This window comes from Podarcis melisellensis (assembly GCF_964234715.1).
Source record: "Podarcis melisellensis genome assembly, chromosome: 15".
In the NCBI taxonomy this organism is placed as follows: Eukaryota; Metazoa; Chordata; class Lepidosauria; order Squamata; family Lacertidae; genus Podarcis; species Podarcis melisellensis.
The window spans coordinates 1,893,084-1,920,461 of record NC_138532.1 but is presented as its reverse complement, the minus strand read 5'-3'; the positions used below and the strand labels follow the sequence as shown (position 1 = coordinate 1,920,461).

The 27,378-nt window shown below is 47.0% G+C and overlaps 1 protein-coding gene and 1 long non-coding RNA gene across 4 annotated transcripts in view; one reads left to right on the top strand and one right to left on the bottom strand.

Annotated features, from left to right (window-relative positions):
• PDLIM2 (PDZ and LIM domain 2) overlaps nt 1-27,378 on the bottom strand; it is a 60,609-nt gene that overhangs the window by 24,125 nt on the left and 9,106 nt on the right. For 2 of the 3 annotated variants that reach the window (XM_081891083.1, XM_081891085.1), the window contains exons 2-3: nt 18,849-18,969; nt 13,631-13,782 (exon numbers count right to left, since the gene is read on the bottom strand). In XM_081891083.1, coding sequence (XP_081747209.1) covers nt 13,631-13,782; nt 18,849-18,941 — 245 coding nt within the window. In that variant the 5' untranslated portion in view covers nt 18,942-18,969. Of the gene's footprint in view, nt 1-13,630; nt 13,783-18,848; nt 18,970-20,937; nt 21,060-27,378 lie in introns of those variants that run through there. The other variant, XM_081891084.1, reaches the window with a different exon arrangement.
• On the top strand, nt 14,623-19,966 carry LOC309358315. Its single transcript, XR_014163445.1, has 3 exons — nt 14,623-15,557; nt 16,232-16,470; nt 19,389-19,966. It is a non-coding gene; the product is annotated as an uncharacterized lncRNA (long non-coding RNA).

Here is a 27,378-nt window from a genome sequence, read left to right as displayed (position 1 = left end):
AAATCAGGCAGGGGAGGGTAGGCAGTGCAGTGAGATGGGGATGAGGACAGAACGCAGAGAGCAAAGGGGATGACAAATAGGCGGGATATGGCACAGTCCACAGGACCACATATTTATGGAAAGCATGCTTCAAGGATAGTCTGTATTCTCTGGGAAGTGGGTGGGGGGAATATTTTCCAGATAGCAGTCCAAGCCCAGAGGCATTTATTGCCACGAAAAAGAAAACCACAATTACTTGCAAGGACTCCATAAGGTTGGCACCAGCCAGCAATGAGGTGTATGAATATGCAGATAGATATCTCACATGCATCACCTTTAAAATGAAGAGAGTGAGATGTATTATTAAAGCATAGAATCTCTCAGTTTCTCATAATTAGCAAATACCTTTTATTTTCTCAACAGTCAAACTGTTGGCATGCTTTGCACCAGTGGTGGGCAGGAGTTATAGTAAGCAGTCATACAGGTATATCACACCAGACCAATGGTCCATCTAGTTCACTACTGTCCACTCTCCATGGATTCAGAGAAGAGTCTTTTGCAGCCCGACCTGGAGATGCCAGGAACCTTTAACTTGCTCAGCCTGCATCTACTGGTAGCACATCCTCCAATGAAAAAAGGGACACTCAATTCTCCACCAGGAAGCTTCTCCGTACTTGATCTCCCGCACACCTAAACGTCATATACACATTGACATCTGTCACCTTGAGCTGATGACAACCTCTCCAAGGAACCTGCCTCACAGAATTGTTGTAAACAGATAAATGGAATGAAATAAAATTTTAACTGTAAGCCACCTTGAAAAAGGCAGGAAAAGGTGCGATATAGTAATAGCAATAGTAAGAATGGAAACTGTGAGAATGATCAGGAACATACCAGAGAGTAACTGAACTCATTGGGGACTTTGTTCTGAGTAGAAATGTTTAGGATTGCAATGTAAGGCTGCACAGTCTTTACCCAGATACCTGGGAGTAAGCTCCATTGAATACAGTGGGCCTTACTTCTGAGTAGACAGTGTAAGGCTCAGTTTACAATAAAGGAATAAACACTCAATGCATTTCCTAAAAAATGGCTGGCTGCTGAAGCATTGCAGTTAAAGAATTTAATGTGGATTGGTTACATTTTCCTTCAATATTATAGGAAGTTCTACGGGTATATGCCGGCATCACTGTTTCTTTCATTTGGTGTAAATATTTTATTTTCAGTATAAACAGAACTCCATTTAATCATGACAAAAGTTCCTGTTTTCCAAAAGGACAGGGGGGGGGGTCTGACCACTTTTAATTGTTCTCCAATACATGAAGGGGAGGAAAAAGGAAAAGTGGAACATTTTGGGATCAAATTAGAAAGCAAGATGGCTTCAGTAATTCTGGGACTATCCCTGGAAAATCAGGACACTTGGAGGGTTTGTGGGGGATCACTGGACTATATGTGGTGGGCTGTGTTTCTGAGACCCAGTTATTAACAGCATCAACAGCACAAAGGCTGAACTGTACTAACCCAGATGTAATTCATACTTCAATTTTTAGGTCATCCTAGAATACAGCTCATGGGGTGCATTAGACAATTGGCTCCACTCCTGAGCTGCCATTTGGACCAGGCTTTGGATGGAGACGCGGGTGGCGCTGTGGGTAAAACCTCAGCGGCTAGGACTTGCCGATCGCATGGTCGGCGGTTCGAATCCCCGCGGCGGGGTGAGCTCCCGTCTTTCGGTCCCAGCTCCTGCCCACCTAGCAGTTCGAAAGCACCCTTAAGTGCAAGTAGATAAATAGGGACCGCTTTCTAGCGGGAAGGTAAACGGCGTTTCCATGTGCTGCGCTGGCTCGCCAGAGCAGCTTCGTCACGCTGGCCACGTGACCCGGAAGTGTCTGTGGACAGCGCTGGCCCCCGGCCTCTAGAATGAGATGAGCGCACAACCCCAGAGTCGGACATGACTGGCCCGTACGGGCAGGGGTACCTTTACCTTTACCTTTACCTTGGATGGAGAACCTCAGAGTCAGAGTTACAAAACAAAGGAGATCCTGCAAGCCTGCCCACATCTACTTTACCCTGTACTCAGATTAAAATTTGGTACGGCCTCCAAGGAGACATATAATTGCCTCAACTGGGAGGCAGATTAAGCCTGAAAGCTACCAACTGGCCATTCCTAGCATGAAGGCTGATAGCAAGTCCTTATTGTCATGTAATTACGTGAGTGTGTGCTTATCTGCAGAGCCCATCTTTATGTGGAATAACTAACTGGCAGGGTACCATTAGCATGGCAACCTAAATCTATGTTTGCAAGAAGGGGATGCAAAATAATTCCCAGCTCCTAGACTTTTAAGTGAGGGTCAGTCAAGGACAAAACTCCTCAAAAAAAAGAAAGGAAAAGGAAAAGGTACACAAAGAAGGAATTATTTTTCAAATCTGCATTCTACCTTGGGTCCATCTATATCAATTTGTCTACAATGAATGGCAGGAGGTCTCCAGAGTCTGCCAGGGATGGAACCCAGGACCTGCCACTAAACCAGGGTTCTCCCCTCAGACACACATCCCATGGTGCCTGTCAAGGCGTCTGCTCTTCTCAATTTCTACTTTTTAAATTGAGGGGGGTTGCCTTTTGTGGTTGTTCAGTTGTGGGGGGTTGCTTGTTTGGAGAGCCTTGTTATGCTACTTTTTGTCTGTATTTTAAAGTACAGGAGTGATTTGCCTAGCTTTTTTGAGGGGTGGGGGGAGTCTGAGTATTGCCAGTTCTCTTATGTTTCCTACATTTCCAAATATGCTTATGGGCTTAAAAGAGTTGGGGAGGGAATACTTCATAAATGTGAGGCTCCCCCCCCCACCGTAATTTTTTAAAGAGGTTCTATTCACCAATTTATGCAATGCATTTCAGCATTCCTATGGTAGACTGTAGCCAGGCGGACGGAACCTTTTGCGGGACGCCTGGCCCCACAGGAGGAGGCAGAGGGGCCTGTTCTGGGCTCAGCCGAGAACCAGCTCCAAGCCAGCCAGATCTGGGTGGGACCAAGGCCAGACTGAGGTAACTTCAGCCAGAGAGTTTCATGTGGAGAGTCTGAAAATCAAGTTGAGAAGCTTCCAGAAGGGCAGAAAGGAAGACAGGGAGGGCTGATGTAGATGGGCCTGAAAATCTGCATGACCATAAATGGCTTTCCACCAAGAATCAGGCAAGATCAAGTGGCGACTTCTCAGAACCTAAGCCTTAAAAAACCCCAAAGTATCTCTCCTGAGTGTTATCTGAAGAACAAGTTTTGAATATTAGTGGTAAAAAGTGCAAGAGAGGAAATCCCCGCTTTAAACTTTACCTCAGTCACAAATTCTTTAGGTGGCCTTAGGCAAGTAAGTCACTGTTCCCTCAGCCAAAACTCCCCATCTGGGCAAAACAGCGCTGTACTGTAACTCCCAGGATAATGTGCAGGATGCACTTTGGACATTATAGGTGGAAACTGCCTCCCCCCAAGCAAGCTGGTCCAGCCAGCTCAGGCTTGTTCCCAGCCACTGGGAATGGCTCTCTGGGGTTCCAGGCGGGGGACCTTCCCAGCCCCCCCTGGAGAGGCCAGGGACGGAAGCTGGGATTTTCTGCATGCAAAGCAAATGCTCTACCACAGAGCTATGCCCCCCCTCTTTAAATAAAATACTATGTATAGCTCCTCCTGTGCAGGAAAATGGGTGTCCACGGTGTGGGGACGCTGCTGCACACACTTACAGGAAGAGGGAGAGGGATAGAGGGAATTCCTACACCAGGGAGAAACCTCCAGGGCCCACAGGAAAATCTCTGGAACAGAGTGGAGACAGAGGGTTGCGAATGGGAATTGCCCCCACGTGGTCAAGGAACAATGGCAGCAGGAAGTTGTCACGGCTAAAATGGCCGCTGTTTCTTTAATGCGAATAAAGCTGGGTCAGCATGACTCAGCGGTCTGCACCAAGTTGTATATATAAGTGAGAAATGTTAGTTTGTTGCTGAGGCTGGTGTTTGGGTTGGTTGGTGCTGGTGTGTGGAGTTATTCAGTCGTGTTTTGCACAAAGACTTTTAAGAATAAAACTCTGCAAGGATATTCTCGTGGACTCTTTTTGTGCCAACAAGGGTCCGAGGACCAGGCTGAAGAGGCAAAGGGAGGTCAGAACCTTTTCCTCCTTTTTTTTTTGCTTTTTACAAACACTGACAGGTTATGGGCCCAGTGTTTCTGAGCATGTGCAGAGTGCAAAACGACTGACAGCATCTCAGCAGGGAGCTGGTGAGTCCTGGTGGTGTATGGAGCCGGTGGCTGTGCGTTGGAGCAGTTGGTGGCAAGCTGTAACTGTCTGCAGCGACGCTGGAGCAGCTAGGATCTGAGGACCAGAAAAGCACTCAGCGTCGGCTACTGGAACAGTTTGAACTGCTAGAGGACCACAGTAGGCGACTCACAGAGCAGCTACACCAGTTGCAGAGCCAGGCGGGACCTGAGGGTCAACAGAGGCAGCAGCTAGAAGCCGGTGAGTGCCAGCCAGGACCATCTAGTGGGACTCTAAAGAGAGAGTCTGGAGAGTTTGCTGGAGGCCCCACAGAAGGGGCTCAGCAAGCACCAGCAGAGATGGCAGATTTCCAGTCTTCCCAAGTTGTAAATATTGGGGGAGGCATCCCTTTTGAACTTCTCTCAGAAAGCAACTGGCTGAGTTGGTCAATTAAAATGCAGCAGTTGTTAAGGAGAGATGGACTATGGGACTGTGTTGAAACTGAGGTTTTGAGGACTGACTCTGCTGAGAAAAAACGGCTAGATGAAAGGGCTCGTGCCCAAATTATGCTGTGTTTGAGCAACTCTCAGTTATTGCATGTAGCAAATGCCAGCACAGCGTTTGAGTGCTGGAATTTATTAAGGGCAATGCATGTCAGAGAAACTGCTGGAACTATAATTTCTCTGACTAGAAGGATGTTCAGGACTGTTATGAAAGAAGGTGAGAGTTTGGCAACTCATCTTCAAACGCTGAAATCTCTGTTTCTTCAACTACAGCAGAGAGGTAAGCGTTATGATGAGACTGACCAAACCTACATTATTCTTTCAAGTTTGCCTGAAAGCTGGTTGCCCGTGATTAACAGCATGGAGAGTATGCGTCCCCGAGATCTGACCCTTGAGTATGTGGTTGGAAGATTGACCGAAGAAGCAGAAAGAAGGTCAGATAAACAAGCTGAACTCCAAGAGCGGAGGAGTTACAGTCGAGGGGGCCAGCAGCAGAATCTGCCAATGGAGCAACGCCAAGGTTTGGACTTGGCCATGGCAGTGAGGAGATGCTATAGATGCAACCAACCCGGGCATCTCCAACGTCAATGCAGGGCAAGACTTCCAGGAGACGACGTGGAGCAGAGACAGCAATCAACGCAGAAACGTAAGCAGAAGGGGTTCTCTTCAGAGAAGAAGAACATGCGTTCTGCTCAGTTTGTTTCTGCATTTTCTCGAGAGGAGAGGAAGATACCTCAAGGAACATGGTTGCTGGACTCTGGGAGCAGCAGGATTATCTGCAACAGTCGGGAGGACTTTAAGACCCTGGGGGAGCCAGCTGATGGAAAAGACTCAATTTATCTTGCTGATGGTCATAGAAGCAAGATTGATGGCCAGGGAACATGTTTCCTGCAGTGCTTGAACACTACTCTACCAGAGACTCTGTTTGTCAGCAGTTTGGACTATTGTTTGCTGTCTGTAAGCTGTTTGATTAATGCAGGGTATAGTGTTAACTTCACACGGGATGGCTGTCTGATAAAGAATGGAACTCAGGTATGTGGCCATGCAAAGTTGGAAAATGGGCTATATGTAATGCAGGACAAGCCTGTTAAAGCAGCCCAGGTGGTTCAGGATAATTTGCCAGTTCATAAGGGGTGTGTACATGAACTGCACAGAAAACTGGGTCACGCCAATTTCCGTGTGCTTTCAGAGATGCAAAAGGTGTGCAAGAACCTAAAAGTAAACAGCTGTAACTGTTTCCTAGATTGCAATGTATGTAAAATGGCCAAATCTAAGAGGAAGCCTGTGGCTTCTAAAAGTGACAGAGTATCTAAAGAGGTTTTAGAACTTGTCCATTGTGACGTGATAGGCCCTTTTCCACAGAAGACTGAAGGAGGCGCCAGATATGCTTTTCTGGTAATTGATGATAAATCACGTTTTAGTTGGTTGTTTTTGTTAAAGCAGAAATCTGAGTGTTTCCCCACATTCAGAGAATGGGTTGCCCAAGCTGAAAAGCTCTTCGCTCGCCCTGTTGTGCAGTTGCAAACAGATAGGGGTGGAGAATTTCTGAACAAACAATTTGGGACATGGTTGCGACGTAAGGGGATCACTCATCGTTTGACTAACCCTTATAGCCCTGCTGAAAATGGTCTGTGTGAAAGACGTGGGGCTGTAATACAGTCAGTAAAGGACTGCCTGCTAGTGGATGCAGGATTGGGTCACAACCATAGGCTGTGGGGCGAGGCTTTTCTGACAGCGAACTTTTTGATTAATAGAACCTGGTCTAGCTCTATAAAAGATATTCCTTATCGTGTGTTGTTTGGGAAAGAACCAGAGTGGACAATGCTCCATAACTGGGGTGCTTGGGCACATGTAAACATCCCCAAAGCTCAGCGCCAGAAAGGGGGCGCTAGAGCACAGAGACTGCGGTTTGTGGGATATCAGTCCTATGGCAAAGGGTGGCATTTCAATTTACGCCCAGGACGAGTGGTTCTGTCACGAAGTGCAGACTTCGCTGACCAGGACAGATGGACTGTGATCCATGCCAACCCAGATTGCCTACTGCCCCTGCAAGTAAGAGAAGAGGCTTCTTCTCAGCCATTGGCAACGCAGGAGCAGGAGGAGGAGGCACAGATTTCCCCAAAAGATGTGGCAAAAGATAATACTTCTCTAGAGGAAGAGGAAGAAGAGCCAGAGATAAGGGGGGAAGAAGAAGTAATAGTGCCTAGGCGCTCCCAGCGTTCAAACAAGGGTGTACCTCCTCAGCGTTTGACCCTAGGAGGAGTGAGAGTATGCAATGTGAGTTGTGTGGAACCACAAAGTTATAATGAAGTCTTAGACTTACCCCCTGGGGAACGTGCTTTGTGGGAACAAGCTATGAAAGAAGAAATGGACTCTTTTAAACGTAACAAAGTGTTTGAGGTCATAATGCCGCCACCTGGTGGCAGAGTGGTGTCATGCAAGTGGGTTTACAAAAGGAAAACCCTTGCATCTGGGGAACCACGTTTTCGAGCCAGATTAGTAGCCAGAGGGTTCACTCAGATTAAAGGGGAGAGTTATGATGAAGTGTTTTCTCCCACTGTAAAGAGTGAAACTTTTCGCTTAATGCTTTCCATTGCTGCTGTAAGACAACTAGCAGTGCACCATTTTGATGTTGATGCTGCATATCTGCATGCAAATTTAGACCATGAAGTATTAATGAGACAACCCCCTGGGTTTGAAGAGGAGAATGGTGCAGTCTGGCGTTTGAGAAAGGCTGTTTATGGTCTCAAACAAAGTGGAAGGTGTTGGAACCAGTGTTTAAATGAAGCCCTTGTAAAACTTGGTTTTAAAAGGAGTGTGGCTGATCCATGCCTGTACACCAAGGGATCAGGCAACAAATATCTAATGCTCTTAGTCTTTGTTGATGATTTGCTTGTGGCAGGGAGTTCCACAGATGAGATCCAGAAGCTCACAAGTCAACTGGAAAAGAGGTTTAAGCTTAAAGCCTTGGGGCCTGTAAGCAATTACTTGGGAGTAGAAGTAAGGCAGGAAGCTGATGGAAGCTTCCTATTGAGTCAGAAAGAGAAAATTCTTCGCTTGATAGAGCAGTTTGGCATGGAAAACTGCAAGCCAGTTCAGACTCCCATGACACCAGATTTCCCAAAGACAGTGTGTGATGATAAATTTGGTCAGCCTGAGTTGTATCACTCAAAAATAGGATCACTGTTATATTTAAGCCAGTGGTCAAGGCCAGACATTGCATGTGCTACAAATGTTCTGAGTCAACGTGTATCTAAACCCAGTACTGCTGATTGGTGTGCTTTGAAAAGGCTTATCAGATATCTAAAGGGGACATTAAATGTATGTTTGAAGATATCTAGTACACAAGACGAAAAACTAGAAGTATTTGTTGATGCGGACTGGGGAAGCTGTGTAGCTACCAGAAAATCTACAAGTGGAATGGTTATGATGTTTGCCAATTCCATAATTGGATGGAGGTCAAAGAAACAAGGATTTGTTGCAACCTCATCCTGTGAGGCAGAATATGGGAGCCTGTCGCTAGCATGCAATGAAATCATGTGGTTTATACAGATACTAAAAGATCTAAATTGTAAAGTTGATTTGCCTATCCAAGTGTATGAAGATAGCCAATCGTGCATTGCATTAGCGGGCTCGGAAACATATTGCTATCCGTCATGCGAATGTTAGAGATTGTGTACAGAATGGGGTAATCAAACTGGAGTATTGTCAATCACAAGATAATATTGCTGATTTGTTCACCAAGCCTTTGCCAGCAACATGCCATAATGAACTGATGACAAAACTGGGTTTATGTATTTAATGTATGTATGTATGTATTGTTTCTGTTGGGGTTTTTTCGCATTTAAAGAAACAGAAGGGGTGTCACGGCTAAAATGGCCACTGTTTCTTTAATGCGAATAAAGCTGGGTCAGCATGACTCAGCGGTCTGCACCAAGTTGTATATATAAGTGAGAAATGTTAGTTTGTTGCTGAGGCTGGTGTTTGGGTTGGTTGGTGCTGGTGTGTGGAGTTATTCAGTCGTGTTTTGCACAAAGACTTTTAAGAATAAAACTCTGCAAGGATATTCTCGTGGACTCTTTTTGTGCCAACAAGGGTCCGAGGACCAGGCTGAAGAGGCAAAGGGAGGTCAGAACCTTTTCCTCCTTTTTTTTTTGCTTTTTACAAACACTGACAGAAGTAGGGATGTTGGAGAATTTAGGTGGAAGTGTGAATGGAAATTGTTTATATTAACATTCATCCCATTCCACAACGGAAATCTATTTAGCAAATATGATCTGTTTTAGCTGTTATTATTTCCAGTCCACAAATGATACATAATGATACAAAATTCATACCACCCAAAATTTTGCACTGTATTTATTTTGCATTGAAATGAATGGTGTGGAATTGTGTAATGATAACTTGATTTATATATAACACCACAGTGGACAGTAAGAAGCCCATCTGGAACAGAAAGGAAACGGTGCTGTATGAAATGAACGCAAGGCTGGAATGGAAACCAAAGCTTTCTTACATCCCTAGCAAGGAGTGACACACAAGCCCAAGCCCTCACCTGGCTATGGCTGAAGGGGTCTCCAAAGAACAGTCAGAAACTCCAAAGAACAGTCAGAAACTCAGGGAGAAAAATCTGAGCTTTTAGTACAATATTCTGCACTGCCACTTCCAACTGAGGTTTCTGACATGGACCTCAATGTTTGCTACTTCAGAGAAAGAGAGACAAAAAGGCACCCAGCACTGAGCCAACTCAAAGAGCTCCAAGCGCCCCAGGACAACTGCAGGGGGGGGGGCAGAGAGGGTGGAGGAGGAAGAGAAAAAGATGAGCCGAAGGCCCCGGAATGAGAGGAATGCTGCCTCCTGAAGCTCCTTCAGTTCGGTTTGTCGGTTTTGGGGTGGTGCCAAGATACATTAAGACTTTCCAACTCTCATCTAGCATCCGTTGCATGTCAAAAGCAGAAGAAACAAAGAAAGGGGACCCAGCAGAGAGGCAGAAGACGCAGTCTCCTGGCCAAGTGGTGCAGAAAGGCATGTTGCTGTACCCTGCCCAGCTGGTCTGCAGAACACTCATGTGCGCATGCCACAGCACTGTGAGCCTGCAAGCTAGGAGAGGCGTGACAAGGCCCTGTCAAGGCTCACACTGCGGGTGTTGAGTGGGACAGTTCAGGTTGAACCCCAGCTGCCAGGCACCACCTGCACGGCATAATGAAAGCACAATTACACTGCTTTAAGCCATGTAAAGGATGCTGAGAGCTGTTAGGAGGAGACCCCTATTCCTTCACGGAGGTACAATTTCCTGAGTTCCCTGCGAAGGAGATTGATTGTTAAACCATTCTGCAAATTGTAGCTGGGGGGCGGGAGGGGTCTCCTAGCAACTCTTACAGCCCATAACAAACTACAGTTCCCATGATTCTTTGGCAGAAGCCACAATTGTGTAAAGTGGTGCAATACCGCTTTACGTGGATAGCGCAGATCGGGCCCCAGAAAGGAACTTGAGGAACCTGAGCTAGGGCTGTACCCCGCTCCGCAGCCACTGCCCCCAACCACACGCACTCCAGGACTCCCTCATGATCTGAACTCAGCTGTGCTGCACCTGAGGCTGCAGGCCAAACTCCAGTATCGGCCAGCACTGGGTGGGGAAAGAGAATATCTGAGTCATGCCAGTAGAAGACCACACCCTGGACAGCGGCCTGTTGTCAAATGGCTTTACACAATGCAACAGTCTGCTTCTTCCCCTCCATCCCTCTCCCCACCCCCAAGACAAGGCCAAGTTTCGTCTGTCACAGAGTCTGACTCATCGCAGACTAGGAGATTGCTACCCGTTTCCCCGCCCTGGGCAATATTGCCAGCCTTGCCCACATGTGCAGTGCCCCAAAGGCTACTTCACAGCTCACTAGCTTTGCAGTCACATGCAGGCTCATGTGGGATTATTACAGACCCAGCTGGGCTTATGCAACAGGGCACAGGAAAACTCCAGCACCGGACCCAGCGGGAGGTGCATCTTCAACACGCCTCGAAGCAGAGTTATTCTGGCTTACTTCACTTTCACAGGCCCTTTGAAAGGAGGAGAATGTGTGTGCAAACACAGAGCTTTTTTTTTGTTTTTGTAAACATTCTTCCAAAACAAGTATCAATTGCCACCATTAAGAGTTTGAAAAGGGACATTCAGGATTAGCAAGGAGAGTGCCAGTGGGCTGAGGTTTTCCACACACATCTGTCCTGTGCTCTGTAGCATGCTTTGTCCAACAACAGAATCCCAGAAGGGCCTGCCCCACCCTGGCGGTGAGACAAGCTCTCGCCCATCACCCAAAAAGTCCTCTGCGCTCTGTTGCTCCCTCTCTCTGCACCAAGGAGTTTTAATTTGCCAGCTTTGATAGCTGGATGCCAGGCGCAGCAGGAAAAGTAAGACTTGACTGCTGGGCTGTTATTTTTTGAGCCCACCATTGGTGCTAGTCAATGGGGTTGTTTAAAATGTACTCATACAAAAGCAAGTTAGTTTTTTAGGATTTCTCCCACCACCCATTGGGAAGAAATGATCACACACACACACACTACACTGGGAACCTTTCTTGGCAGGCTTTCTAGTCCTTTAGGCAGACAAAAGAAATTTTGAAAGTACTTTGAAACTTGAGGCTCAAAAGCAGAGCAAATTTCAGGCAAATATTTCAGCTACCTAACAGTAAGGCTTTTTTTATTCCTCCTCCCCCCTCTAAGCCAACTTTCTGTTCTCATGCCTCAGCTGCCTCACTCCCCTCCTCAAAAGCCTTTTCTCTTGCCTTGGCATCTGCCAGGCCTGTGCTTTACCAAAATCCATCTTAATTCTACAAAAACACAACAATAAAATAACAATACACTGAAATAAACATACATTGTGCAGATTAGGTTTCTGTCATAATTCTTATGGTAGAATTTGATCTTCCTTGGCCACAGAATCTGTGCATGTAGAGTAGACACACCGGTATAAATAAAGCAGAACCAGAGCAGCACCAAGAAGTTGGTTTTGACCGCCTCACACAGGACACCCCTCAACTGCAGGGCTTACCAAGCTACACCTCCCAAATTCCCTTTGGCACAGAATATACAGACAAGCACTGCCCCTTCCCCCCAAGAACAGCCCCAGGCTCTAGAACCAGTCAGACCTGGGCAGCAGGAAAACAACTGTCCAAGCTGCTTCTCTTCCCAGCTAATCCGCCCCAGCTTAGCTTTGTGCTGCTTTGCAAACCACTAGCCTGCTCTCAGAGCCAAAAATACAGCTCCTGAACACTGCACAAGGGAAACCAATAGTCAGTCAACTCCAGCCAGCCAGCCCCTGGCTCTGTCCTTATAACCCACAAGCTGTATTCAGAACAGACCTCATGCCCTATGTACACAAAAGATCAGGGATTTTAGCTGCTTTCCCCTGCACCTTCCAGGGTACAGCCAAGGAGATGGCTGGGTGCACCATTTCAGAGTGTCTGACCCCTGCACTCCCCACGTATGACATGCAGGCCCAGAGCGGGCTTCTAAGGCCAGACCTTGCTGGGAGAAGGGAAATGTCACAATAACACAAAACAGCAAAGACCTAAATGCTCATAGGTTTTAATATACACTTCTTTAAGAGTGTTCTTAAAATGTAAAAAGTCCTAGCACCCTATCTGTCACCCCAGTTTGTTTGCATTAACTGGCCTGAGAACTGGGACTGGGTTACTTCTTACTGCTCTTTTTCAACATTAACAGAAGGCTCCAGGAGTTAATCCAAGGAGGCCCTGCCCACCTCCCAAGCCTTTAACCCACAGCAGAACGTGAACCAATGGCCAGGAACCTTAGGGCGCTTCCCATAATGGAGGCCACAGGCAGTAGCCTCACAGTTCCCACTTTGGACAGACACAGTCCATTCCTATTCCTGGTGCAACCGGTCCACTTGTCCCTTCGCGTCTTTATCTCAAGAGTGGGCAGATGTCAGCCAAAATTGTTGTTGTTTTGTTTTGATTTGCTTTTGCTTTTGCTTTTTTTACTAGCATCTCATGAATCTGCCAACCAGATCCAGATGCAAAACTGCAGGGTGGGAAAGATTCATTTAGGATTACAGAAGAGGGTGCATCTGAGCACATGTCCAGCACATGAGTCTGTTTTCAAAACCAGAACTGAGCTCACAGCAACACCCCCAAAATCACAACTGGTTCCCCCCAAGTGTTTTAGCAGTCAAATTCAGCAGTGGAGGTGGCAAACTTTTTAGGTGTTCCAATTCCAGTCTTCTGCAAGGTACCCAGAGAGCAACACTCCCCTCTCTACTCCATCTTCTGTTTACAGTAAGCAGAAGCTAGAGTTTTTTCTGCAGCCACTCTTGACAGGATGTATTCCTCCTCCTTCCTTTTAAATAAGGCCCTCACTTTCAATGCAGGAACATCCATGGGCCTTTACTCAGCAACCACGGATCAATATCCTGAATTTTATGAAATTAAATGGCATTTGTGGGAAAACCAAGCAATTGGTAGAGAGCACCATCCTTGCCTTTTGTTAACTGACACAGAAAAGAAAGGACAACCCACTGCAGCTGAAACTAAGAGCTAAAAGCATCCTCCCCAGCTCCTCAAACAGCAGTTCTTGTCCCCCTCAAGACAGGAGAGCAGTTGCTAGAACTTCCCAAAGCAGCAGGATTGCAGAATGGCAGGCCTATTTGTCCACAACCCAAATGGAAATGGAGAGAAGGACTGCAACTGTCCGTCCAGGAAAAAAGCACTAAAATGTTCTCATGTTTGATTATTGACATTGCTCATTCCAGTTTTGTGCCTTTCAGTATTCCTTTATTTTACTTTCACTGATGACATCATTAAAGGCACAGTGAAGGAATGGATGCTCTGATTTGGCTCCCCAAAACTATGGGGCCAGGAACCTCTGGCGCAATTGCTTGTGGTTAATTCGGCCCTTGCTACCGGCAACCTTACCTCTCCACCTGCAGCTGCAGCTGCCCAGAGCTCTGCTTAATCTTGTTCTGTGCTTCCACATTGAGCATCTCGGAAGTGCTCTCTCCATTGATGGAGAGTATGACATCACCAGGACGAAGGTCACCTAGTGCTGCTTTGCCATGCTCAGTCACCTGCATAAAGAACAAGAAAGGCAGAGACACATCAAACCAAAATGTGACTCCTGGGAACAAGCCATGCCCAACTGTGCATCAAGACGAAGGCAGATGAGTAGCAGACATTCTATCCCACCAGCTCCTTTATTTATTTAACATGTTAGACTGCTTAATATAATAAAATCTCAAAGTGCTATGGAGTTTGGACAGTTTGCTTCCACTGGCTCTGTCCCCATATCCAAACAAATGTCTGCACAAAGGATTTGTCTGGATTAGTTAATAACATGGGCTAAATTAACCCCCATTAAGAGTCTCTGCACCCGCCCATCTTAAAGATTAAAAGTGGATTTGCAATGTGTTATGCTTAATAGAAAAAAGTTAATTAAACCCGACTGAAAACATTCCAGAAGAGTAACAGAGTTAAATCTGCTGTAGCAAAAACATCAAAAGATTCCTGTTGCACCATAAAGGCTAATAAGCGTATTGTGACATGGCCTTTTGAAATGTTTGGCTCTGCTTCACCATGTGCATTTGACAATTTGGAAAAAGAAACTAAGTCACTGTGCATTTATGCTAGAACATCTTATTATGGACTAAGCAAGTTACTGCCATGAAGACCACAAAGAGCAAAATACAAAACTGGCAAAACAACCAGTATTTTTTTAAGAAGGCCCACTACTTTTCAGGGAAGTGCCAATTTCTAAATTCATCCAAGAGCTCTCTCCATAATGCCGGTCACTTTGTAAAATGCCTTATTATTTTAAAAGCACTTTCACCCTACTTTAAATCACTCCATTACATGGCACAGCAAAATCCACGTGTCCAGAAATGTGTGCCTACCAGGGGAGGGGAAGGGGGAAGGAAAGAATTGTTCATGCAACGAGGTTGATTGTTGAATTACAACATCCCTTCAGTCTTAAACTTACATTATTGGAGTGTGATGGATAATTCTAGAAACAAAGACGTATCACACTCCTTATATAAAAGCGTTTGACAGCCATGAAGAATTGGATATCCAATAAACAGCATCTGCTGATGGTCTTTCTCATGCTGGGCTACAGATTGGTTTTGCAACTTTTGAAAAATTGCAGAAATGGGGAGGCTTAAAGAAAGTATATAATTAAAAGAAGGAAGGAGATCACACAAAATTTTTGAGCAATGTCGGAGTTGCTCTTTATCAATTGATGTATTGGAAACAATGATATAATCTGAATGTGACTCAGATTACAAGGAGATTCCAACTAAACATTAGGAAGAACTTTCTGATGGTAAGAGCTGTTCAAAAATGGAACTGGCTACCTCATGAAGGTAGTGGACTCTCCTTCCTTGGAGGTCGGATGGCCATCTGTCAGGGATGCTTGAGCTGTGATTCCTGCATTGCAGGAGGTTGGACTAGAAGGCCTTGGGGTTCCTTCCAACTCTACAGTTCCATGATTCTGTAAGTGTCTTGCAATATTTTAACCATCTTTGTACTCCAGTGATAGTCTCTGTTAAAGATTCCCTTAAACACTGCAGTTTATTACAATAATTTATAGCATACTGTTCCATTTCAAAATAGCGCTCAAGGCAGCTACATAAATACTGAATGTTTCTTTTGTCCTGTATTCTGGAAACATCTGGATGTTAACAATGCATTATTGTGACATGTGATGCTGTTGAAATGCTAGTAAAGAGACCAAAACAACAACACCCTTATCCCTTACAACATCCGTGACTCTTATTCTAGTTTTGTTTTTGCAGTAAAACAGTGACCACTCTCTAGCCACCATCAGCAGTCAAATGTCTGACCACAGGTTTGCTCACCTTATGACTTTCTCCTCTCAGAAAGCTGGCAATTAATATTTTGTTTATAACTGAGTGAACGAATAAGGCTGTTGCCAAGGCAAAGGTGTTCACCTGGTAACCCAAGGGAGCAGGAGGAGATCTCTCTCCAGAATTAACACTGGGCTGCTCTATTCCTTAACATGGATCCCTAGACACCAGACTGCAATTCTGGAACAAGTCAGTCTTAACTCACTTCAGACTCCAATTCATTTACAAATGCAAAGTCCACAGGCACCAGCGAACAGATGAGGAAAGACTTGCTAATGAAAACATGTGGCCCTTGACTCACTTTGCTCAAGTTCTCCCAGATAAATCATCGTGAAAGGCTATAAGCAAAAGCGAGGTTCTCTTTATGCACACCTGGTGGGCGGAATACAGAATTCCCTGCTCACACAATGACCACCCAAGGGGTGAGGCCGAATCACTCAAAAACCTCCTTGGCAATGCAAACAGGCGGTTGCTGATTTAGGATAATAACAACCTCTGAAACTATCTCAGGCAGCCCAGATCACATAAACAAGTCCCTAACATCTCCAACAGAAAAGTCTGTGTTGGGGTGGCCTGGCCCCAGACGACTGCCCCCAATGATTAACCCACACAACCATTGCAGCAAATCTAATGATAGCCTACATTTCTTCCACAGAACCCAAGGCAGCATATAGGGTCCTCAGCCCACAGAGACACTGACCAGGCCCCCAACCTTCTCAGATTCAGATTCAGCCTTTACAGAGGGCAGCCGTCTAAGTGAAGGAGCTCAAGAAAGGCCACCCAGCCCAAGTCCAAGTTAAAGACAAAGAACCCAAAGGACGGGGGAGCGTCTGGAAGTTGCCCACCAAGAGTCAGCACCTGGACAGGAGGCAGAGCAGCCACACAGGTCACCTGGTCACAGTTTCCCCCACTATGAGGAAAGGCTTTGCATTTTTTATGTTCAATTATGGCAATTGTTTCTACATCTGCATTTTCACATGTAAATCAACATGTGACATTTTATTCAGATTTATGTCGCCTTTTGCTCTCTTTTTTATTACCAAGGCTGCTGCTTCTGTGCCTTTAACAGATTCTGGCAATGTTTATTTTTTTATTTTAAGAAATTTACACTTCCATAGCAATGCTTTGGAAGAGATTACACTCTGATTTCAATCTGCCCAGCAATGGGGCAAACAGCATGGGCAGAACACCTTCGGCTTCCCTTTGTGCCAACCGGGGGGGGGGGGGCAGGGATATTCCCTTGCCCAGCCCTGGAGAGGGGAGCAAGGAAGAAGTATATTAGGCCCCTTCTGCTTACAGTCTCCATGGGCAGCAGCACCAGAGACTTGCAGTCTGTTCCCAGGGAGTTGGTTCCTTGAAGAAATGGTAAACAGGATCTGTTCTCCTCATTATAAACTGAAGGGTCACCCTTGGCTCAGTGCCCAGCCCAGAAAAAGGGGCAGCTTCCTTTTAGAGCTTCTGCCCCAAGCAGCACATTAAAAAAAAATGCTCAGCATTCCAGGATGTCCTGCAAAACCCCAAAGACATTCAATGCAGGAACAGCCAGGCCAACCAATCTCTTCACTCCCACTTTTCCACAGGAAATTCCACTCAGAGCACCCAGCAAGTTGTTCAGCAAAACAGAGCCTATTTAGTTTGAGGCAATGGTAAAGGTAAAGGTAAGGGACCCCTGGACAGTTAAGCCCAGTCAAAGGCGACTATGGGGTGCAGCGCTCACCTTGCTTTTCAGGCTGAGGGAGCCAGCATTTCTCCACAGACAGCTTTCTGGGTCCTGTGGCCAGCATGACTAACCCGCTTCTGGTGCAACAGAATACAGTGATGGAAGCCTGAGTGCATGGAAATGCTGTTTACCTTGCTGCCACAGCGGTACCTATTTATCTACTCGCGCTGATGTGCTTTTGAACTGCTAGGTTGGCAGGAACTGGGACAGAGCAACAGGAGCTCACCCTGGCACGCGGATTCAAACCTTTTTTGTTTGAGTTAATACACTGTGCCTCCTTGTGTAAGTACCTGCTGAAGCTTCCAGCTACAATATAGTCAAGTGCATCTCACCTGGTGGCACTGTGTGGCCCACAGATTAAGTCTCGTCCTCATCAGAGTTCTGTGACTGTCTTCATGTCACACACAGCACACCTGCTCATCTTCCTCTCTTTAGCAGCCCATTCCAGTTAGCATCCCATCTCTATAATTCTGCCTCAAATGTTTTGAGTGCTCATACTTGTGCAGCCAAGGCGACACCACTGTGCACTTGGGAAAACACTCAGGGCCCACAGAATTCTGAACAACTATTGAAACGGGAAAACTGAAAACCAGGTGGGAGGGCAGAGGAAGAGAGTGGCTGGAAACGGAAGACTGAGGAAGAGACAAGCTCCGTGAAAACCGAGTTTGGTTGGGTCCTTTCCTGTCTCACACTCAGAAGCTGTTTTTAAATGTCCCTAGGGATGGAACTGGGGACTGGCAATGGAAATCAATCAAGAAAGACAAGATTTAAAAATAAGTGGGACAGGGCACCAAAAGGGATGGACAAACCTGTTAATTTTGGTTTCTCTCAATTTCTAATTTTTTTAAACTTAAATTCAGCTCTTCGCATTTCTGCAGCAATCTGCACGTTAAAAAAACCACCCCCATGAAAATTAATCAACATATTAATGTGAATTTATCCTAATAAACATATTTTTGTATGCCGTTTTTATTAGTATACCCCATTTTCCAAAACAGTTTCCCCTAATGTAATGTTCCTTGTACATGTTCCTTGGCCGGAGATGTATAAAACCTGGGAGAATGCTTATGTTTTGTGGATTGTTTAAGAAAATGAAACACGAGGACTGAGCAGGCTCAGCAGGTAGAAAATGCTGGCTAACTGAGGGAGGGCAATGAAACAGAAAACTAGAGAAGACGGAAAATGGAATGGAGTGACTGGAACCCTGACCGGGGTTTTCCACACGGCAACCTTTTTATGCAGGGCCCCCTTTTCCCTTCTTGATTGAAGGTGCCACGTAAGGAACAGCAGACAATCTTACCTGGTTAGCAGAGGGCGGTGGGGGAGTTAAGTTTCATTGCTACACACACTTTACGTTTCCTTGCTGTGTGTGGCTCTCTCGCTGTCTGACTTTCCAGAGTACAAGACAGCAGTATAAGAAGCAGCAGGTCATTTTCCACGCAGAACTGCCTACCCCATCAGCAACATCCATCATGTGGCCCACAGGCCATAAGGTGAACTCTGCTGCACTATATGGGCAGCCAGTGGGAGAAACAGGAGACAGGGTACCTACCTTAGATACGATGATGGGCTTCCTGAAGTCCCGTCCCCCTGTGATGCGGAAGCCCCATGGAGCGGGACCCATGAGATTCACATTCACCGCCATGGCAGTTCCACCAGCAGACCCTGTGGGCCTGAAAAGCAAAGGATAAGAATTCTGTGAAGAGAGGGTGATGGGAATGTTGGTGGATAATACGAAGGAATGGCTGAGTGTTCCAGGAGGGAGAAGAGGAGGAAGTGCTCTTGGCCCCAGAAGCAAAGGACACTGCCTTGTGCCGCTGAGTCGAGTGCAGTGTTGTCCACAGCAAGTGGCAGCAGCTCTTTCAGGCAAGGCTTCCTTCCCCCCGTCCTGGAGATGCTGGGGACTGAACCTGGGATGCTCCACATGCTAAGCAGATGCTCTGCCTCTTCCTCCCCAATTACCAGGACAACTCTATTCATTCATTCATTAGTTGGTTATGTAAAGCTTTTTTATCTTTTACTCTGCTCTTTAGTTGAAGAGGCTCTCAGAGCAGCATATGAAGACCAGAAGTAAGACATTTTCTGTCCTCAGGCTTACAGTCTAAAAGACATCACACCTAAGCAAAAAGATGCAGAGGGAGGATGAAGAAAGCAACCACAGGCACCAGTTACAACGACCAGTAAGTGACCAGTTGGGGTGGAAGCAGGGGAATGGCTGCTGCAAGTTGACAGCTGAGAGTGGGTCAAAGGCAGCTATTCCTTCCACAGAGGCAACGAAATAGCCCTGAGTTCCTTCTTCCTCCCTGCTCTGCAGCTCTTGCTAGGCAGCTACTGGAGTGAACCATAAGGCATCTGGTGTGCAACGTGGCTTTTCTTTTTAAGGCTGGGGAACCACCAATATCAGGCACAGCAGCTTCCTGGAAACCTAAAGGTTGTTCTGCTAATGGCAGGTGATGCAGCAGTGACGGGATCCAGGAAGCTCCCAGCTCATGCCAGCAAAACCGCCATGAGTGAAACCAGCCAGTGGAGAGTGTCAAAAGCAGCCTTAAATTTGCAAGCAGGGTGACCATGCTAACAACTAGCAGAAAGAGCCTTCTCAAAAGAAACATAACAAATATTAGAGAGAGAGGGAAGTCTAAGTAAGTTCCCTTTTGAGAAATTTCATCTTGGCTACTATCAAGTTAAACTGCACAGGCACCCCCCCCATATGCGTGATTGACCTGTGCATGACCACTTGCATGCACAGCACTGGGAAATAAATAAATAAATAAATAAATTCATATGAGGAAATGGCAGGAGAGAGCTTGTGGTTTGTTAGGAAACCCTCCCCAGAGCCCAAGGAGGACATCAGTGAGGACGGAGGAAGCGCCAAAGAGACACGAGGTCCAGTGGGGCTTTGTTAAGGCTGCTCAGCCTCCCTGCCTAGCAGCCGATGCATGCGGTAGGGCAGCAGCAGCAGCAGCAGACACCTTTCCACACATCCTCCAGGTGGCCCCAGAGCTTCAACTCTAGTTAAAGAAAAAGTTGTGTGGAGAGTGGGAGCAGGAAAAAACGGGCGTTTAGAAGCTTTTTAGAGGGTGCTTCCCCACTTACACAATTTTCATTTATGCATGTGGGGGCCCAAGTAAGTGGGAGGGCGCCTGTATATTGTTGGTGGTCATACAGGTAGATGAAGGAAGCAATGGGCCTTCTCACTGGAGGAGGAGAAGACTGGAAGGAGTAGGGGACAAGCCCACTGCTGCCGTCAATTACATTTGAATAATAAAATTCCATCAACAGTTGTTCCCTAGGTTCTCCACTCTGTTCATGGGGGCTGAAATTACACACAGGAAGGGGATTTAACCGAATATTCTCCAGGGCACTGGTGAAATTCTCCAACAGTTCAGCTGGAATCCTCCCCCCAAAATACCTCAGATACCTCTACCTCAGATATTATTTTCTGAGAAATTTTTTTAAATAAAATGGCTTCTCCAGCACCTTGCAATTTCCCTCACAGAGAAACACAGTCCATAATGTCAACTCAAGGACCCTAGAAGTGGGCTTCCCAATTTTTCTGTCAGGGCTAGAACCCCCAAACCACACAATTCTCAAAGCAATTGCAGCCCCAGCTCTGCTCAGGAGACCTCAAATCCTGGACCTACCTCTACAACCCCCAAACTGAGGTGCAGCAATTGTCTCCAAAGATTCAGCACACCCCAAAGCCCTGTTCCTCTCCTGCACAGTCACCCTCCAGAAGGGGAACTTGAAGACTGAAAAACAGTTGGTTCCTTCCTAGACCACATGATGCGACCTACATTTGCCTTCCTGTCACAGACCTCACTTCCGCCCCCCACCCCTCCCCGCCTGCAGGTTCCTCCTTGCCAACCGCAAGTGCCTGACAAGGAAAGGAGCTCTAAGCAGAGCAAGTTGCAGATCTAACCATGTCAGACACCTGGAGGAGCAGTAACAGCAGCTGCAGTGATGCTCTCCAGGTGATAATAAAAGTTATAAATCCAACTTTTCTTTTGCTCTGTCCCTCACAGTCAGGTTGATGGTTTATTGCCTGTGCTTTGCTTGGGCATGTTTTCTCCTAACCTGGAATCTCAACTGCAACAAAGTGAGCAATGGTGACCCTAGATTTTTATGACAAAGAATGTGACAGCAAAGCGGACTAGAAAGGGCTAACCTGGAATGGCTATTAATTAAAATAATTGCAATCATAACTGCTAAATATGTAACAACAGTAGCATATTCCCAGCAGCACACATCTAGGCTGAGTAAGTGGAGCCCAATAAAATATGTTGTTGCATGCCTTCATTTTCACTGCTAGATTTCTCTAGAGCAGTCTTCCCCAACCAGGTGCCCTCCAGATGTTTTGAGCTACACTTACTTTGAACTCCTGCCAGCGTAGCTGTATGATGCTTGGCCTGCTGGGAAGATGGCCATGCCAGATGGAGCGAGCAAGAGCCTGTTCTCACATGCAAGTGACTACTTGCCATCAAGTGATGAGCATGCATGTTATGCTCTGTAGACTAATGAAATAAATGCTCTTCTGATATTTAGCTTATCCAGATTGGTTCACACATGTGAACCAGTCCCAAGAGGCCCTCTAACCCCGCTTCTGCTCCCCACACAGCCCAAGGTCCACACCAGACGTCATGCAGAGCTCCATGTTTGGCAATGTACTCTCTGTTGTGTTTACCTTGCAAGAGCATCAACACTGCAATTCCACTCCCAGGTCTGTTTTTGACAGAATTCTCTGACATTCCCACAATTCCCAAATGCTAATCTCCTCTTCCTGAAGCCACAGAGAGGAAAACATCCCACTGCAACATGGCTTTCCTTCCATAACTTCCATGCAACTTCCAATTTGGCCACAAGTCTTCCAAAGACAGCCAGCCAGATTGTGAGCAGCTGCTTAAAGGTTTATGGACTTCCAGGGATGGAGAAGTCCATGATCACAGCAGATGGTGACAGCAGTCACGAAATTAAAGACGCCTGCTTCTTGGGAGAAAAGTGATGACAAACCTAGACAGCATCTCAAAAGGCAGAGACGTTACCTCGTCAACAAAGGTCCGTATAGTTCAAGTTATGGTTTTCCCTGTAGTGATGTATGGAAGTGAGAGCTGGACCATCAAGAAGGCTGATCGCCAAAGAATTGATGCTTTTAAATTATGGTGCTGGAGGAGACTCTTGAGAGTCCCATGGACTGCAAGAAGATCAAACCTATCCATTCTTAAGGTAATCAGCCCTGAGTGCTCACTGGAAGGACAGATTGTGAAGCTGAGGCTCCAATACTTTGGCCACCTCATGAGAAGAGAAGAGAAGGAGAAGGGGACGACAGAGGACGAGATGGTTGGACAGTGTTCTCAAAGCTACTACCATGAGTCTGACCAAACTGCGGGAGGTAGTGGAAAACAGGAGGGCCTGACGTGCTCTGGTCCATGGGGTCACGAAGAGACAGACACGACTAAACAACTAAACAACAACAACAAGGGATGGAGAAGCAGCAATGGCAGTGTGTGTATCAGCTAGAATGAGGCAGAAAATGGGCATAACTGCCACCACTAGGTAAAGGTAAAGGGACCCCTGACCATTAGGTCCAGTCGTGGCCGACTCTGGGGTTTTTTGCTATCTCTCAATTGTTGCTCCATAGTGGTGGCAGTTAAGGGACGCGGGTGGTGCTGTGGGTTACCGTTAAACCACAGAACCTAGGACTTGCCAATCAGAAGGTCGGCGATTCGAATCCCCATGACGGGGTGAGCTCCCGTTGCTCGGTCCCTGCTCCTGCCAACCTAGCAGTTCGAAAGCACGTCAAAGTGCAAGTAGATAAATAGGTACCACTCCGGTTGGGAAGGTAAACGGCGTTTCCATGCACTGCTCTGGTTCGCCAGAAGTGGCTTAGTCCTGCTGGCCACATGACCCGGAAGCTGTACGCTGGCTCCCTTGGCCAATAAAGCCAGCGTACAGCTTCCGGGTCATGTGGCCAGCAGGACTAAGCCACTTCTGGCGAACCAGAGCAGCGCATGGAAACACCGTTTACCTTCCCAACCGGAGTGGTACCTATTTATCTACTTGCACTTTGACGTGCTTTCGAACTGCTAGGTTGGCAGGAGCAGGGACCGAGCAACGGGAGCTCACCCCGTCATGGGGATTCGAATCGCCGACCTTCTGATTGGCAAGTCCTAGGTTCTGTGGTTTAACGGTAACCCACAGCACCACCCGTGTCCCTTAACTGCCACAACTATGGAGCAACAATTGAGAGATAGCAAAAAAGCAGGAGGTCACTTTGCCTTGAGGAGCAAGAAGAGGGCTCATTACAGGGTGGGAGTGGCTCCTAGATCTAGGAGAGGAAGGGAGGTCCCCAGAAATGCAAGCAATTGTCAGCGCCAGACATTTGGTGCCGTAGGCCACACCATATTGCTTCCTTCTCATCAAGAAGCAGGAAGGGGGAGAGCAGTGCTGGCCCAGGAGGCTTTGGTGGGGAGGCAGAAGACAAGCAAAAGCACCCGGAGAACCAGGCAGGAAGTTCACAGCCACAAGACCTGATTCATATATTTTGCAGCTGAGGCTGGGAAGTTTGCAGCGAAGCACAACCTCCCAGGAGAGGATGCTGGGCTGACACCTCCCTGAGCATGCCACGGCCTGTTTATGCAGGGGGGGGGGGCAGATAGACCTTGCTGGCAATGGCCCAGGGGCTACGACCGCAATGAACCAAGTCTCCACAAGGGGTGGGTGAATCAATCAGTTGCTGTTTCTGTCAATTTCTCATTTTTTCAATCTTATGTTCAGTTCTCTGCATTTCCGCATCATTTGTTTTTTAAGTCCTCATAAGCCTTTTCCTGTGAATTTCCAACATACACATTTTTGTATGCAATTTTGCATAATTTATACACTTTGGCAAATAACATTTTCCCTAATGTAATGAATTTCTGCATTACATCATCAATGTTACTTTCATCAATGCATGCATTTTAATGCACACTTTACCTTAGCATACACAACATTACGTGCCTGGAAAATGGCATTGCAAGATTCAAAGAAGGCTGACTGCCTTTTGGTTCATGTATTGTTTCAGAAAGTGTGAATTATGCATAGCTGTCAACTTACAGATTTGAAAATAAGAGACCAGCAGCCTCGAAAATAAGGGATCAGCAGCCAAAATAAGGGATTTTAGTCAACCAACTGAAATACGAAGTGAAAAGGGACCAGATAATTTGGGAGAGCAGCGCCGGTTTTTAGCCCTTTGTTTCCAGAGTTGCTGCTGAAGACACCAGCTGATGAAACCCTGCAATGAAATAACTCGAAGCAGCAACCACTTTTGGCGCAAAACGAAGTCCAAGCTACGAAGATGCTGCTGCAGTTCTGTATCTTTTCTCCCGTGCTCCATCTGCAGCTCTCAGTTCCATCAGGCGGGGCGGGAGGAAGGGGGGGGGAAATAGCGCCCGAAGTAAACCCGCAGATCGGACCATCTATGCTAGTCTACCACTACAAATCTGTGGGAGAAGCGCTTGCGGTCCTACTCCGCTTTCCCCTCTATGGTTAGCCCTTGGAACACCTGCTCACGCCTCCTCCTCCTCCTCTCTCTGAACTGCTTTCTCTATGGTTGCCCTCGCTCTCCTCTCAAGGCTCCTCAGCAGTTCATAGGCTGCACCAGGCTGCCCATCTCATCCGGGTCCTTCGGCGGCACAGCTGCAGTATGGCCTAGTGCAGGGGTCTGCAACCTTTAAGACAAAAAGAGCCACTTGGACCCGTTTCCGAAGGGAAAAAAAACTGGGAGCCGCAAAACCATTGCAACATTTAAAACAAATATATCTCCGGAGCCGCGATCTGACAGCGGGCGGGAAGGTGACGTCGGGACGGTGCGTGACTAACACACGCACCGCCCCCATGCGACGTCACAGCCAGTACAGCACCCGCCACAGTGGGGAGTGTCAGGGCGCACAATGCGCCTCCTCCCCTCGCTAGTATCCACCCCGAAGCCGCAACAAAGGTGTAAAAGAGCCACATGCGGCTCCAGAGCCGTGGGTTGCTGACCCCTGGCCTAGTGGGAGTGGTGGCGCCAGGCAGAGGCGAGGCCCAAGGCAGAGATGCTCAGTTTGGCGGCCACAAGGAGGATGGCGGCGGAAGAGCCCGAGGCTCCCGCCAGTCCCGGTGGGGAGGGGCTCCCGGGGGCCGAGGCTGGTGAGAGGAGGCCGGAGGGGGGCGGTCCGGGCAGCCAAGCAACACAGTTGGAGCCTCCCTCCTCCTTGGCTGGCAGGGAGGGAGGGGAGAGGAGCTGCTTCCTTTGAAACCCGGGGAATTTAAGGGACATCATCAATAAGGGACAGCAGCGGGACACGGCGCTGGGATAAGGGACTTTCCCGCCAAATAAGGAACGGTTGACAGCTATGGAATTATGTAGAGTCACCATTAAATGTGAATGGAATCAAATTTCTCCCCCATTCCCTAATCTCTACATAGTGTCTGAGGTGGTGGTGGGAGCCAGGGAGTTTATTTATATCTGGGGTGGCATTTGTTCCTTGCATAGTTCAGGAACAACAACCCTACTGCACTCATATCTGCTCAGTGACACTTAAAAGCCAAAGACGGGGGCCCAGCAAATGGTAGGGTGGCCATTTATACATCACAAAAGAAAGAAAAATGCATCACAGGGGAAAAACCATAAGTGGACAAGCCCTAGTTTATCTGCACTGAATGCAAACATAACTCAGCACACAAGGAAGAGGCTGTGACTTAAGCAGGCCTGTCACAGTCCACTTGTTGGTGGAAACGTCAAGGCTGATACTCCTTCTTCTAATAGTCCTTTTATCTTTAAAGCAGACTGCCATTCTAACAGAGCAGGGATGGAGAACCCAAGACCCTCCAGATCAGAGGTTCCCAACCTTATTTGGTGTAGAGCCCCTTTTCAGAAAAAGAAATACTCAGTGCCCCCTGGAAATCTACCTTCTTTAAGAAAACAGAAAGATGCAGTGGCAAATTTGTGTTCTTTTATGTTCCTACAAGGTTGGCCAAATAAGCAGGCAAGCTGCAATCCACTTCCTGGGCCTGTGTGGAGCCAAAAAGGGTTCCCCCAAGCCCAGGAAGACCCCTCGCCTCCAGCACAACCACCAGATCCAGGGGAGGCGTTATTGCTGTCCTGCAACGGCGCCCGGTCAGAGGGTAAGCATCATTACACAGCAGATGAGACACGTACAAACGGTTTTTCAAAATTTTATTCTCTCTTCCACTGCTCCCTTATTTTTATTCAGCGCCTCCCCCATTGCCTGTGAGGCTACTCTGCCCCTGGATCCTGCCAATGCCTCCCGGGGGGGGGGTATCACCCACTTTGGGAAACACTGCTCTAGATGCTGCTGAATGACAACTCCCATCACCCAATGGTCAGGTGATGGGAGATGCAGCTTGGAGAGCCATAGTTTTCCACCCCTGAAATAGAGGCCACCTTCAAACAGAGGACTAACCTTTGAGAGCCCTTGGAAACAGAGGACTCCCCTCTGTAATATGGGGCACCTGGCCACCCTAGTAAATGGCTAGGCAGCACCAGACTCTGCAAGCTAAGCAAGTAGATCTGAATAGGACTTTGGTAGAAGACTCCAAAAGCTCTCTAAAAGATGTAGAAGAAATGAATGAATCCTGAAAAAGTTAAGCAAAGCCAGGCCTAATAACATTTAAAGCACATGACTTCTCCCAAAGAATCCTGGGATCTGTAGTCTACCCACCACTTAACAAACTACAACTCCCATGATTCTTTGGGATAAAAAGCAATTTAAATGTATGGTGTGTACACAGCCCAGGACTAGCCAAGCCAAGAACAGGGGGCATTAATGGAGAGGCATTGAGAGAAATTGCCTGAAGTCCACCTTGTCCATGTGGCAGTTACTTTCCACCTTTACCATTAACAGCCCATGAAAACAGCCCCCAAACCTCTGACACACAAATAAAGTCTTCAGGGGAAGAATTTCCTGGTACATGTTTTTGTGCCAGTAGGAAACTACTCCCCACTCCTAGTGAGGAACACCAATAGCCTGTCCTTAGCTGGGATGGGGAGAGATTTTCTACCACTAAACTTTTTGATGGGGTGAGGGAGAGTCCAACAATTGTGT